The 14899-nt window shown below is 40.3% G+C and overlaps 1 protein-coding gene across 1 annotated transcript in view; it reads left to right on the top strand.

Annotated features, from left to right (window-relative positions):
- ARHGEF6 (Rac/Cdc42 guanine nucleotide exchange factor (GEF) 6) overlaps positions 1 to 14610 on the top strand; it is a 157682-nt gene extending 143072 nt beyond the window's left edge. Inside the window, exons 17-22 of the mRNA XM_006881824.1 lie at positions 418 to 438; positions 1991 to 2084; positions 3574 to 3663; positions 6715 to 6814; positions 8881 to 8935; positions 14470 to 14610. Of these exons, the coding sequence (XP_006881886.1) occupies positions 418 to 438; positions 1991 to 2084; positions 3574 to 3663; positions 6715 to 6814; positions 8881 to 8935; positions 14470 to 14610 (501 nt within the window). The remainder of the gene's footprint in view (positions 1 to 417; positions 439 to 1990; positions 2085 to 3573; positions 3664 to 6714; positions 6815 to 8880; positions 8936 to 14469) is intronic.
- Positions 14611 to 14899: the final 289 nt, after the last annotated feature.

Below are 14899 nucleotides of genomic sequence, written 5' to 3'. Positions count from 1 at the left end.
CCTCTTTTTAAATGATGGTGCCTTTTTTTTTTTTGTCTGTGAGTTACTAAATTCAAATGAAGGTGAGCTTAAAGGGTAAAGCTGATGCAATCTTCCACATAACTAATCTATTAAAACTTAGGCATGATCACGTTGTCTCTGCCATGGGAAGAGAGTGATTAATATGCTCTTACTCTGTGGTGTATATTTCAGTTATTTGCAGCATTTGTTATTCTGCACAGAACTGTATTCCCTGGGCTTTTTGCATGATGGTGTGGAACTGGAACTAATGTGGGGAACGTAAGGGTGCTCTTTCTGTGTAATTGATGAGAATACTAACATTTAAATGTTGTTTTGGAATTATTGATAAGTGGAGTGGGTCATTATAATCATCAACCTCTCACACTCATCTTCTCTTTCTTTACATATTCACTTTAGAGGATCTCTTATATCTTAAAGGTAAGGGTAGATTGATATCTTTGGCTTACAATGACCCCATAATGCTTATGCTGTAACCTTTGATGCGCATTTTGCCCCTTGTTACAATTGGTGGCTAAAATATGAAGATGCAATTCTGATATGTAAGTACTTTTAAAAGCAGGCTTTTGTGAAATCCGTATGAAAAATGTCGTCTTATGTCTTCCAGATGCCTGTTTTCCTATGTGCTTTTATACATAAAGCTATTGTTTCTATTATTTCATAACTGAGCTTTTCATGTCTGTCTGTTTTCAAGTCTAAGTGTATAGCTGTGTCTATGTGTAAGAAATGAAGTTCTTGTCCTTAGATATTTTTTAAAGTAGTACTAATTATCCCTGTGCCACATGCATATATTACATGGGATAATAGGAATAAGAAGGTGAGGTCAAAGGTTCTAACATTTAAACTTGGATATTTGACAATAAGCACGTTTTAAGAGCTTTTGGTTATTCCTGTGGCAAAAGCAAATGCCAAATAATCCATATCTTTGGGAGCTCTGATGGCTTAGTGGTAAAAAGCTGTGCCGCACTCCCAAAGGCACGCGGTTCAAATCCACCAGCTGCTCCATGGGAGAAAGAAGAGCAGTCTCCTCCCATGAGATTTACTGCCTCTGAAAGCCCACTGGAGTTGGTTCCGACTCGACGGCACGCAACAGTAACAACAATTAAAAATTCACTTGGTGTGTGTCTGCTCGGCTGTGGATGCATAGCTCCTGATCCAGAGCCATTTACCAGGAACTTCTTCATCTGTCTCACTTCTTTATCCTTGGGAAAATTATTTAGTCTCTCTGTCTTAAGGATTCTTTCTGGGAAATACAAGCTGCTTTCTTTTTTTGTGAGACTGTTGCTAAGAAGAAAAAAAACCTTATTTTTAAATACTTTTGAAGTTTTTTGAAAAGTTATACATACACTACATTAATAGGTATGACCGTTATTTAATGCCCTTACAACTGCATCAGTGGGGAACACGAACCAAGTCCAGAACACTGTTCTTTCACCAGGCTTGACAAGCATTTTCTCTGCAGATGGTACCGTAAAGGCATTTGGCTTCCTGGGGAATCCACCCCACCTTCACTAGGCAGGCTCATTCCTATTCTTATCCCTATGGCAATTGAGAGGGACCTCTAGTGGCTAAGTGGTATTCTTACTGCGACCTTAGGGTTGTGCTGCCAACCCTAAGGCATGTGGTTTGAATCCACCAGCTGCTCTGGGGTGGAAAGATGGTCATTCTCCTCCCACGTAATATAAAGGCTTTGAAAACCCAGTGGAGGATCAACTGTGACATAACAGCACATAACAACAACAACAACAACAACATGATAATCGAAAGGATAATGTCCTTGCTTCTGTCTTAACTTCGCTTGCTAGAGCCATGCTTTATTGTGAATGATTGGGAATGATGTTAAATTTGTATGCACTCATAACTCAGACTATCTAAACGAGATAGAATTTTTCTATTTAAGTTCATTTGTTAGATTTAATATTGTTTTCTGAGGGGGCTATTTTAATTCATTAAGAATCCTCTGTCCTTACAGGAGTCTAGTAAAAGTCCCAAAACAATGAAGAAGTTCCTTCATAAAAGAAAGACTGAAAGGAAACCATCAGAGGAGGAATATGTGATTAGGAAAAGTAGGTGTTTTGTACTTGTAAGTACATTATTGTTTGAGATGGAGAAATACAATTGTGTTGCCTGTTAAGTGAGGAAACAAAGAACTGAAAAGTTTTTAAAAAGATGAGGGTACAAAATAGACCTCACAACTATGAGAAAAACAGTTTGTTTCTCACACAAGTACCTTAGCTCAAAAAGGGACTCTCTTAAGCACAAATATTAGGAGGATATACAAATACTGATGTGAAAGCTGGACAATGAACACAAATCTACAACAAGCTAGACAATGGACTGTCCAGCTCTTGGACGGCACATGAAGTCTCATAAAAAGCTTTCTCTTTCACTGTGCCTTCACGATTTAGGAATAGAAGGTGACCTCATCATGTTTGACTAGTAGTTTGATTCAAACATCACTTTCAAAAGTAATGAAGGTATCAAAAACACAAAAGGTATTAATCAGTCATTACTGATTTTAAAGAGGAGTTTAAAGAATTTTCTCAGAATAGTTCTGAGGAAAATAAGGTGCATTTCAAAATAGCGAATGATAAGAGCAATTTGTTCTTGGTGTCATCTGTTACATAAATGAATGGGAAGGTTTGGTCACTTCTGAGCCTTTTGAATAAATTTCCTCTTTCTCTGCTTCATGTCATGTTAGCCCCTCACCAGAATAGTTTTCTCTGGTCCTAGAACTGCTGAAGGGTCTCACTTACTATGATGCATTTTCCCCCTTGTTTCCACTGCCTGAGAGAATTATCTGTACAGAAATAGAGTAAATAGACTTGAAGGCAGAAATCTCCCTGAAGTCAGATTCTCAGTGACAATCTCAGTTAGCCAAAGAATCAGCCTGCTGACATCTAGAAGCATGGCTGCATTTAGGAAGAGACTGCAAAGTCAATAGAACCTACTTGGCTAGAAGGTTGTGAACAAGATAGGGTGGGGGTACATGTTAAAGATTAAATGGTATTTTACAAAGAAGTAAATAATTTTTTCTTTATCTGTTGGATCAATAGTTGCTTGACTTCCACTTCTCCGTCCCCTCCTTGCACCCACATTTTAGATGTGTGTTTAAGTATGGGAACAGGCTGCCCTACAGTCATTTCAAGACTGAGCTGGGAGGGAAGGAGGAAGCACAGTGAATCAATGACTAGGCGGGTTGGTTGGAAAATGGGTGGGGTTGGTGGAGGAAGGGGAGGGAAGCTTCCTAGAGAAGGCGACCTTGAACTGTAAAGGAGAGGAAGGATGTGGTGTATCGGATGAGAATTGCAGCCAGCAGCAAGCCCAGTGCTATCACTGTAGCCCCCCAAGAGGCAGCTGGCAGGTCCCTGGCTGGCAGGGGTGGACACACTCAAGTGCTCTTTGGGGAAGCTTCCACTCAGGCTCCTTCAGGAGCCTTAGGCGGCTTTTACTCCTGCTTCTGAGAAACACCAGGTCAGAGCAGCCTGTGATGTGGGGTGTATCGCTTCATTTTGAGCATTTCTTGGAAAAGTAATTGTGAATTAAATTTGACAGGTACGGCTGCTCTGGAAGAGGATGCCCAGATACTGAAAGTGATTGAAGCCTACTGTACCAGCGCGAATTTCCAACAAGGTCATAACTCAAGTTGTTGTGTCCTGTCCAATTGCTTCTGACCTGTAGCAACCATTGTAGTGCTGTGTAGAACTGTCCCATGGTTCTGATAGGCTGTAAGTCTCTTTGAAGCAGATTGCCAGGTCTTTCCCTCTGCATAGCTACTGGGTTGGTTTGAGCTGCTGATCTTCAGGTCGTTGTTACATTCTGTTCAGTTGGAGCTGTCTTATAGCTGACCCTCCCCCAGTAGGTTTTCAGAGGCAGTAAGTTGCATGGGAGGAGACTGCCCATCTTTCTCCCGTGGAACAGCTGGTGGATTTGAACTGCAAGCCTTTGGGTTGGCAGTGCAACTCCTTACCACTAGACCACCAGAGCTCCTGGTCCTTTATGTTAGCAACTAAGTAACTGTTGTGCCATCAGAGATCCATAGCCCATGTAGGTGCCCCTAAACTGTCCAAACTGCTTTCTCTAGTTAATGGTGCACCTTTTCAACTGCTCACTTTCTCATAGAAAAAGAGGATAGCAACCCAGATGAGCTGCAGGTTATGGAAAGCTGGCAGCTTGGTGTGAAGGAGTCATGCAGAACTGCATCTTTCTGATAAGGTGGTTTTGCTACCAAGCAGTTTGTTTACCCACCGTTTCTTTTCAGAGAGAGAGAGAGATACACAAGAGTCAAGAAAGTTGGAGGTGATCGAAATGAAAAAAAAAAGTTTTAAAAAAATTATTTCCCTTTGAAGAGCATAGATACCTTCACCAACACTACTTAGGAATTAAAGAGCCCAGAGAGTTCCTGTGTCTGTGAACTGATGTTAATCTCTTCTTATAGGCTGATTTAGAAAGGAAGTCAAAATACTATCTTTGATCAGCTGCATATATTTAAGAGAGTAGTGCTTCACCAAACTCAAGTTTCAAAGGTGTGAAAATCTGGAAATGGAGCTCCCTAGCAAGGGCTGTTGAAAATGTATAAAATCTGTCAGGGAGCAATTAGGACAGGGAGTCCCTTGCACAAGGCTGCCAGGCTACAAAATGCAAAGGAGAGAATATTTTCTGATCCATTCTTGTATTGGGCAAAAACTGAGCCACATGAATTGTGTCTTTTGCCTCCCTTTATTCTAGATACTCAGGATACTTTCTGGGAAGGATTTGCACCTGATTTAAAAAAAAAAAAGAGTAGCCCAGAATATTCCACGTTGGATATCAATCACTTGAGTGAAGTACATTTCTTAGGTGGACTGCTTTGATGTAGTCTTTCAAAGTCACATGTGTGTTTAACCAAGGCTAGCCTGAGGAGGAGGTTTGCTGTGAAAACTGACCCACTTAGCTGTGAAGAGAGAACTGTTAGAGCTTCTCTGCTCTTCTGTGAACAGACAAAGCTTGGCTGGGACTTGGGGCATGTCCAAGTCTGATGAAAGGTTTTCAGGAGCCAGGAGAGGAAAGTGAAAGCAGTTTTAATAGTGAGAATTAAGAAAGTGAGTGGGACAGGAAGACACCAGAAGAAGCATCTTTAACCCTCAAGAAAGGACCAGTATACTTGGTTAATAAGCTTAGCTTCTATTTGAAAGGTTAGGGGTTTGAGTCCACTTAGAGGCACCCCGAGAATACTGCACTGGAATAAATGAAAGGAAGGACTTTCTGAAAGGAATGGAAAATTAGAAACCAGGTCTATGATAATTAATAGTCTTACCAGGGGGATCTGGGGAGTAGAGAAGGGAAGGGAGAGAAGTATGCATGAATGAAGGAATAATTTAAAAAAGGTGAAAGAACCATGTTTACAATGCAAAAAAATGTTTTAAAAATTCAAATTTATTGCAATAAAATGGATTTATTTTATAAAGGAAAAGGGGGAAGAAAAAAAAAGGCATGATGATCTGCTTCCAAAACCCCACTTCTGAAAACCCTCCCTGCCAGTCACATGCACGGAGATGCCATGAGTTGGAGTAGCCTTTTTTCTTTAAATGTAAAATTTGACCTCATCTTCTCCCCCTATGACCTCTTTTCATGCTGATAGAACTACAAAGAAGCAGGTGTTCTGACCTCAGAGTCACACATTTGCCCTTTCCTGCCCCTAGCCCATAGATAAGGTGCAAAAAATATCTTTTGCAGTGCCTGGCACACAGCAGGCATTTTTATCATTGTGGTGCTTTACCTACCCTTGTCCCTCTCCAACCACAAGTCTCATTTATTAACTGCTAGTCTGTTGGCCACTTACAAAACTCCTATGACGTGCCAGGCCCCGTGGAAGGCAGAGATGTGTCTGCCCTCCGTCAAAAGGAAGTGAGCGAGTGAAAGCAGAGAGAAGAGAACAATGCTGAAGGAATGTGGATCAGAAGAGGGAAAGGCAGTGGCTCAGAGACCCCTGAGAGGAAGAAATCAGAAGTGAGGGAGATGTTGAGGGTGCAGAAGAGGTATCTCGAGACCATTTGCACATAAGCTACTTTACCCTACAGGATTATAAAGCGGAGGGGGAAAAAAGAGTCGATGATACGCCAGAGGCCCTCTGAGCAGTGCTGCAGTAGACATGAGTTTTCCTAAAATCACTTAATGCCATAGGTTAGAGCGTGATGCAGTACATTCCAGAGTCAGCAGCTGTCCTGTAATCGAGGCCAAGTCACAGTGACCTCATGTGTGACAGAGTAGAACTGCTCTCCTGAGGGTTGCCAGTGGCGGATAGGCCTTTCTTCCGAGGTAAACTCTGGGAGAACTCAACCCTGCAGCCTTTCTGTTAGCAGCTGTGCTTTGACCATTCGCACCACCCAGCTCCTTGCATTGGGAGACACAAAGCAGCAAGTATCAGTGTCCTGGTTGTGGACGAGTAGCACCACTTTCACACTGTGTCTCTAAGTACAAAATGTCGTCCTGTCCCCATTCCTTGCCATTGAATCAATTCATGTGGACATGTAGAATTTTTTTGTGTGTCTGGAAGATGCAGTGAGCAAACATTGAGGCACTCCCCTCTGGGTGCATGGTAGCACCATGTTCCCAACCAAGGTCCAGCAATAACAGTACCAGAAAGGAACTAACACCTATAAATAGACTTCATTAGTAACGCTGCTCTCTCCTCCCTCTTGTAAACCTTGTCTGTAGGTACTCGCAAAGATTCTGTTCCACAAGTATTACTCCCTGAGGAAGAGAAACTCATCATCGAAGAAACCAGAAGTAATGGCCAGACAATCACTGAAGAAAAGTGAGTAGCGTGAGCTCATCCTTTCCTGGCTTGTCTGGAGACCGGGAAGGGAATTCTAACGGGGCAGGGAAGCTCCATCTTGTAAAACTGGCCCTGAAAGACCTCATCTGGGAATGGGGCCCTTTTTCATAAGCATGCAGTTGGTAACTTTGGAAAGTCTGCCACCACCAAGAGGAAGGGAGAGGCTGAGGCAGAAGCCTCAGAACATTCCAGAATGCCTCAGTGTGATGGCAGTTGGAGCTAACTGTCCTGTACAGCAAGGGGATTTATGTATACTGCATGAGAACATTGGTCCTCTGGATCAGTTTAAGAGGCAGGCCCTGGATGACACTAACTATTAAGCACTGGCCTATGAACCAAAAGGTTCACGGTTCAAATCCACTCAGGTTTTTTTGAAGAAAGGCCCTGTGATTTGTTTTCAAAAGGTCACGGCCATAACAGCTCTATGGAGCACAGTTGGATCCATGGAAACTTTTTTTTTTTTGGTTTTTGCTTGTTTGGTTTTCTTTGTGTCTGTGGCTGGGTATAGGAGCTGCCTCAAAGGGCCACCCACAGCACTGATTTCACAGTCTAAAGGGCTTCCTTTTATATTTATGGAATTAGATACAACTTCCATACACTTAACCATGTTTCAAATCTTACAGCAATCCAGTGAGACATTACTCTCATCACTGTGACAGATTACAGATGAGGAAATTGAGGTTCAGGGAAATTGTGTCTCTAGCCTACCTTTGTACACTAGTAAGTGTGACTTAATGGGGAAAAACCAGGCTGAGTACCTTGTGGCTCATAGAATAAATACAAAGTAGCCCAACAATTCATTTGTTTAAACTTGAGTCATTTCTGAAGTCAAGCCTTGAATTTGCATAGGACAGCATATTTCAAAGTGCTTGGCATTGTCGATGTATTTTCAGCTCTGGTGTATGAAGTGGTATGAACTGATGTTCCAGAAAAAAATAGTCCTGGCCGACTCCCAACTTAACCTGTCACAATCTGCGCGGCCTGAAGTGAAAACCTTCTTATGGTTCTGTGCCTCAGTTTTCTTATCTATAAAATGAGGATGATAATAATAGGGTTGTGATTGTTCTGAGGTTAAAGGGGATATTAAATATAAAAGCTAGCATCTGGTAGTCACTCAATGAGTGATTATGCCACCTTGTCGTGAGGATTATTGTAGCTGTATTAATTCCTACAATGGTGCTGTGAGATTTGTAAGGAATGTGATATTCTTTACATTGTGTATGTAAAGAAACTGGCTAAAGGAGTTGAGAGAAAGCTGGTTCTCTAAGATTAAAGGTCTAGTAAGTGATGGAATCCAGTGTAGAACTTTGATCTCAGCCTCCTTGTCTGAAGTAACAGCCAGAGTGTGAAAAGCCATTCTAGTAGGTTGCTTCGTCCTTTGTCAGATAATATTTATACATTTCAGGAGGGGTTGTTGAGAAACAGTATTTGACTCTGTGCCACAGAGTGTTTTGTACAGGAGCCCTGGTGGTGCAATGGTTAACACTGGGCTGCTAACGAAAAGGTTCAAAGCCATTAGCTGTTCTTTGGTAGGAAGAGGACACAGTCTGCTGTGGTCAAAATGATAGCCTGGGAAGCAGTTCTACTCTGTCCTACAGGGTTGCTATAACTGGAGATCAACCTGACAGCACACAACACCGTCAACAACAACAGAGTTCTGTAGATGAGGAGACAAAGCCACAGTACAAATGCTGTAGAGTGGCTTTGGCCTTGCGGTACTTCTCACAACACATGAGCTCATGCTCATTACTTCCCCAGAGAACCCTAAGCCTTCTATGGGTCCTGCCCTCCTAATGTGTAGTCATTTGTGCTGGTAAGGGAGTGGCAAAGAAGCAGCATGGGAAAGGTATGGCATGCTGTTTGAATGCACATGTGGGACATTGTCACTAACTGATGTAAACAAAACTACTGGGACCATTCAGAGCAGTGTTCCTCCCAAGGAACTACAGCTTTTCAGAACTTGTACTTTTATACATGCGTGCAGTGTTACGTAGGACTTCTTCAGTGCCAATAATCTATCTCGGAATTTTATCTTTGTGTTCTAGGAGCCTTGTCGATACTGTTTATGCTTTGAAGGATGAGGTCAAGGAACTGAAACAGGTAATGAAATATGAAAGTCATTCTCTCAGACTGTAACAGAACCGTGCTCTCTTTCTTGCTGGTAGCTGCTGTCAGGAAAGGTCTAGAAGGAAAATGGTAAGGTGAGGATTTTTCTTTTCTTTCTATATCAAGGTGGTTTTTGTTGATTTGAAGTGGATGGCCTTGGTTTAAAGTTCTTTTTGGTTGGTTTACATGCCTACTTAGCAGTTTGCAATTAGAGTTTCAAGCTTAGTTATGACTTTCATGTTCCCAAACATTTACAAATGGGATTTAAGAAGAGAGAAGTCATTTTTGGTTGTGTCAGTATAAGTGGGCTCCTCTCGAGATGGGACTTGATCAAGGATCTGATGGAAAACTTGTCTCTCAGTGTGATTGTGGACAAATTGCACCTGGTGGTGGCAGTGTCAAAGATGGATTGGAGGAGAGAGAGATCAGAGACTGGAAGAGTACTTAGAGGCTGTCTTCAACTGAGGTTGAAGCATCACAGGGTCTTAAACTAGGATAGTGCCAATAGGGCTGTGGAGGAAGAGAACAAATCTAAGGAAAACACATTTCTAGGTTAGAACCTATTGAAGAGTGTGATGTGATATTGTGATTAAGAAAGCTTCAAATCCATCAATAGATGAATAGATAAAGGAAATAATATATAACACACAATGGAATATTACTCAGCCATGCAGAGAAATGTGGTCTTGATCTATGCTACAGCACTGGTATAACTTTGACAACATTGTACTGAGACTTCCAGGTAACAGATGGTGGCCTAGACTTTCATCAGTTAAAACACCAGAAAAGAAAAAAAAGAAATAGCAGATAGGGCCAAAAATTAAATCCTAAGTAAAAAAGAGAGAGAGAGAGAGAGAGAGAGAGAGAGAGAGAGAGAAAGAAAGAAAGAGTTCAAACACTGCTGGAGAGTTCATGCTTAAACTAAGGAGACAGAAGGACACTCTGGTGGCCTAGTGGCAAGAAGCTGCACTGCAATCCCAAAGGCACCAGTTTGAATCCACCAGATGCTCTGCTGGAGAACGAAGGGCAATCTCCTCCTGTGCCAGTTGGACCCGATTTGATGGTACACAAGGGGGGAAAAAACCCCAAACGAACACCTACAACCTGTTTGCAGAAAAATCACATAAAGAAAAAAAAATAAGGAGACAGATGAAGCACGGAACCTTAGGCAGCACAGCATGGTGGGCATGAAAACCCAAGATTCTGGCGGTATCCACATTAGCAGCTGACTGACAACAGGACAGAGAGTGCAGGATCCAGTCACACATACACCTGAGCAGCTTCACTCATGGGGCAAGACTGAGATCACCTCACTGATACAACTCTTATTCAAATGAGAGCACCAGTCATTGAAGTGAAACATGAAGACTTTCTACTGATTTTCGATATGAAATTGATCGTGCATGCAGTCAAGACACAGTAATAGTAATTGGCGACAGAAATACAAACATTGGAAACAAAGAAGGATTAGTGGTTGGGAACTGTGGCTATAGCAACAGAAATGAAACTGGAGATAACATGATAGAATTTTGTACAGTCAGTAATTTGTTACTTGCTAATGTTGTCGTTATATGCTGTCAAGTTGCTTGCGACCCCACGTACAACAGCCCTAAACCCTGCTCTATCCTGAGCCAAACTTATTGTCTCCGACACACCTACTCTCCCATTACCCCAGTCACTGAATCAATCCACCTCATAGAGGGTCTTTCTCTCCTGCGCCGTCCCTCCACCCTCCCAAGCATGATAACCCTCTCCAAGGACTGGTCCCTCCTTGCAACATGTCCAAGAATCCTTGCCTCCAAGGAGCAGCCTGGTTTCACTACTAATACCTTAAAAACCACAACCCGATGGACTACACAGGAATTAGCTTGACTAATTCTGTGGAAAGAGATGGTTGAGCCCCGCAAAACAAGGCCAGGGATTGACTGTGGAACCAACCATCAATTACTCATAAGCAAGTTCAAACTGTAGCTGAAGAAAATGAAAATAAGCTCAGGAAAGCCAAAATACAACCTTGCGTTTGTGCCACATGAATTTACAAGCCACGTCTAGCAAAGATGTGATGCACTGGTAAAGATCAGGTGAGTTCTAAAAGGACGTCAAGGACATCATGCATGAAGAAAGCAAAGTCACTAAGGAGACCAATAAGGGAAAAAAACCCAAACCAAAATGGGTGTCAGAAAAGACTCTGAAACTTGCTCTTCAATGTAGAGAAGCTAAAGCAAAAGGCAGGGATGATGAAAAAAATGAGCTGAACAGAAGATTTCAAAAAGGCAGCTTAAGAAGACAAAGTGAAGTATTAAAATATATAGGCAGAGACTTAGAGTTAGAAAATCGAAAGGGAAGAACACACTTGGCATTTCTCAAGCTGTAAGAACGGAAAAAGAAAAAGAACAAAATCTGAATCTCAGGTTGTGATACTGAAATATTCTATGAGCATCAAGAGAAGATGAAAGAAGTCCACAGAGTTACTGTATGTACCAAAAAGACTTGATCACATTTGGAACCATTTCAAAACGTAGCATACGATCAAGAACCAATAGTAATGGAGGAAGAAGTCCAAGATGTGCTCAAGGTTTTGGGAAAAATAAGGCCCCTATAGTTGAAGGACTACTAGTTGAGGTCTTTCAGCAAATAGATGCAGCACTGGACTTGCTCACTAGTCTATGCCAAGAAATTTGGAAGATGGCTGCCTGGCCAACTAACTGGAAGGGATCCATATTTGTTCCTATTCCAAAGAACTATGATCCAACAGATTATGGAAATTATTGAATAATATCAATATCTTATCCAAGTAAAATCTTGCTGAACATTATTTTTAAAAGGCTGGAACAGTAAATCCATAGGGGACATCTAGAAATCCAAGCTGGATTCAGAAAAGACCTTGGAATGAAGGATATCATTGCTGATGTCAGATGGATCTTTGCTGAAAGCAGAGAATACCAGAAAGATGTTTGCTTATACTTTATTTACTATACAAAATATTTAACTCCGTGGATCATGATAAAGTATGCATAACATTGCACAGAATTGGAAACCCAGAAACCTATATATAGATTTTATGGGACAGAGCTGTTTGAACAGAACAAGGGAACATTATATGGTTTAAAATCAGGAAGGGTTTTATATTTTCTCCATACTCATTCAATATGTATGCTGAGCGAATTCATCATGAATCATTCTTCTTTATGAAGAAGAATGTGTCATCAGGATTGGAAGAAGACTCATCAACAACATGTGATACACAGATGACGCAACCTAGTTTGCAGAAAATAAAAAGAGTTTGAAGCATTTCCTGATGAAGCTCAAAGCCATAGCCTTGGTTTGGATTGCAGCGCAACATAAAGAAAATCTTCACAACTGAACCAGTAGACAACACTATGATGGATAAGGAAAAGATTAACGTTTTCAATAATTTCTGTTTACTTAAACCACAATTAACACTCACAGTAACGTAATAGCAGTCAAGAAATAGAAGAATTGCATTAGGTGAATCAGCTGCCAAGGATTTCTTTAAAGTGTTTAAGAGCAGGATATTTGTTTAAAGACTGCGGTGAACTTGACCCAAATCATGATATAGAAAAGAACTTGACAATTCCTTAGAAAGTTGGAATAAAAATATTTGATTAAGCAATTCCATCACTAGGTATATATCCTAAAGAAATAAGAGGTGCCGTAGAAACAGATGCATACCTATGTTCACTGCAGCATTATTTACAATAGACAGATATGAAAATGACCTGAATGTCCATCCCCAGGCGAATGGCTAAAGAAACTAGAAAAAAAAAGCCCAAGATAAAATAAGGAAAACTGCACAACATAGATGTATCTAGAAGAAATTATTCAAAGCGAAAAAATCACAAAAGGTATAACAATTGATGAATGAAAGTCCATTTTTTCTTGTAAACTTTTGTCAAAATCACAGTTAAAAGAAAACCTGTTAATAAAAAAAAATCAGAAGAGAGTTTATATTATAGTATAAGACCAGTAGTATAAAAAGCTAAGGAAAGATTTACACACTGAGAGAATCAATCTTAGATGGTTACCTGGGATCAGAAGGGAGGGGAAGGGAAGAACAAAAAAAATTAGTAAATAGTTGAGTAAAGAGAAAGGCAACAGACAATAAAGGATCAATCAGACAGTATAATTAATTAGTTATATGACTCAATTGTAATTACTGTTCTAAAACAAAATGCATATGAATGATTGAATTACAAAGAAATATGAAACATGAACAGATAGATGCCCACTCATGTTTATTGCAGCATTATTCAAAATTGTTACGACTTAGAAACAACTCAAGTGCCCATTAATGAATGAATGGAGGAACTATGGTAAATTCACACAATGGATACATACTATAAACATTGAAAAGCAATGAAGAATTTGTGAAACATTACGTAACGAATGAGTCAGTCACAAAAGGACAAGGTTTTTTTTAATTATTAAATTTTATTAATTAAAAAAAGCCACATGAGGGACTAATTAGAAACTGGTAATATTTTATTTCTTTAGCTGGGTCATTTTAAGATATGTGTTTGCTTTGTAATTATTCTTTAATATGTTCTTATGTTGTAGGTATCTTGAATATCCATGTCTTAATAAAAATAAAATACAATAAACTCTCACTAGAATAAAAAAATTTATTTTAATGAACATTTACAGAGATTTTGGGTTTTCATTCACTCATTGTTGCACTATTTTCTATACCCTCCTCCCCAGTTCGTCATTCTTTTATTTTTCCCCCCTTGAAAGTCTGTTTTAATTGTCCAATTGCCATAGTGCTTGTCAAAGCCAGTTCTGATTAATCTCATTAGGACAAGTGTTTTATAAGATCATTAAAAAAAAAACCCTAGGAAAGAGAGAATCATACTAGAATGTTTACCATGGAGGGGAAGGGGAAGGGTCGTAGAAAATGAATTAATAGATAATGAATACTTAGTGATATGAGATGTGAATGATATGAGGGTGAAGAGAAAGATAATATGGAATGAATGAACAATCAGACACTGGGCATTTTAATCACTATTATGGAGCAAAATGGGCACAGATGATTGAGTAGAAAAAAATTGATATGCTTTGTAAACTTTCATTCAAATAAAATAAATTTTAAAAAATCATATTATGGGGGGGAGGGGGAGAAATCCCAACATGATTTGTATTCTTTCAACCAAATTTAAGAAAAAAGAAGAGAATATCATTTTGAGTATAATAAATCAGTCACAAAGGGACAAATACGGAAAAGACAACAAGTGAAGAGACTGTTTAAAAGGAAGAGAGCAGAAGCTAGACTCTTGGAGAATGTCTGCATTTCATTAAAAAAGGTTGTGGAAATAAAAATTTTATGGAAAAAATGCTAATCAAAGCAAAAAAATGATTGTGGAAGTGGTGGACAGAGAAACAGGAGACTGACTTGCCTTGAAAAGTGAGAGAGGAACAGTTTGACGCAGAAACAGGATGAGCAAGATGAGCCCCGGGAAGGTAGGTCTCGTGATGTTTGGCAACTGATGAGTCTTTTTGCATTGCAGGAGAATAAAAGAATGAAGCAATGCCTGGAGGAAGAACTGAAGTCAAGAAGAGACCTCGAGAAGCTGGTCCGGAGATTGCTGAAGCAAACGGACGAGTGTATTCGGTCTGAATCTGGTAGCAAGGCTTCTGTTCTTCCATAAGCCTCACTGTGCAGCTGGACAGAGTCCCTTCAGGGCTTCTAGAGATGTCTAGCTGAGTGATTAGACTTCGTTTGCTCACTTCTTTGGTTTTTATTTTTATTTGGGCCTCTCTCGCTCCCTGTACCACTCCCTAGTTTCTCTCTTCCTCTGTTCTTTCTCTGAATGTGTGTGTGTGGTATCTTTGCTTGGGTGTTTGTTATTGTTTGGCTATTAGTTGATTGTTACAAAGAAAGGGGGGAAAACCCAAGAGATAGTGGTGGAAGTCTCCCCAGAGTCTTTTCCATTCAAA

The sequence above is a fragment of the Elephantulus edwardii genome, unplaced genomic scaffold (assembly GCF_000299155.1).
Source record: "Elephantulus edwardii isolate Elephantulus edwardi_28Jun2011 unplaced genomic scaffold, EleEdw1.0 scaffold00016, whole genome shotgun sequence".
NCBI classification, from domain to species: Eukaryota; Metazoa; Chordata; class Mammalia; order Macroscelidea; family Macroscelididae; genus Elephantulus; species Elephantulus edwardii.
The sequence above is the reverse complement of the archived record's forward strand: the minus strand, read 5'-3'. Positions and strand labels throughout refer to the sequence as shown.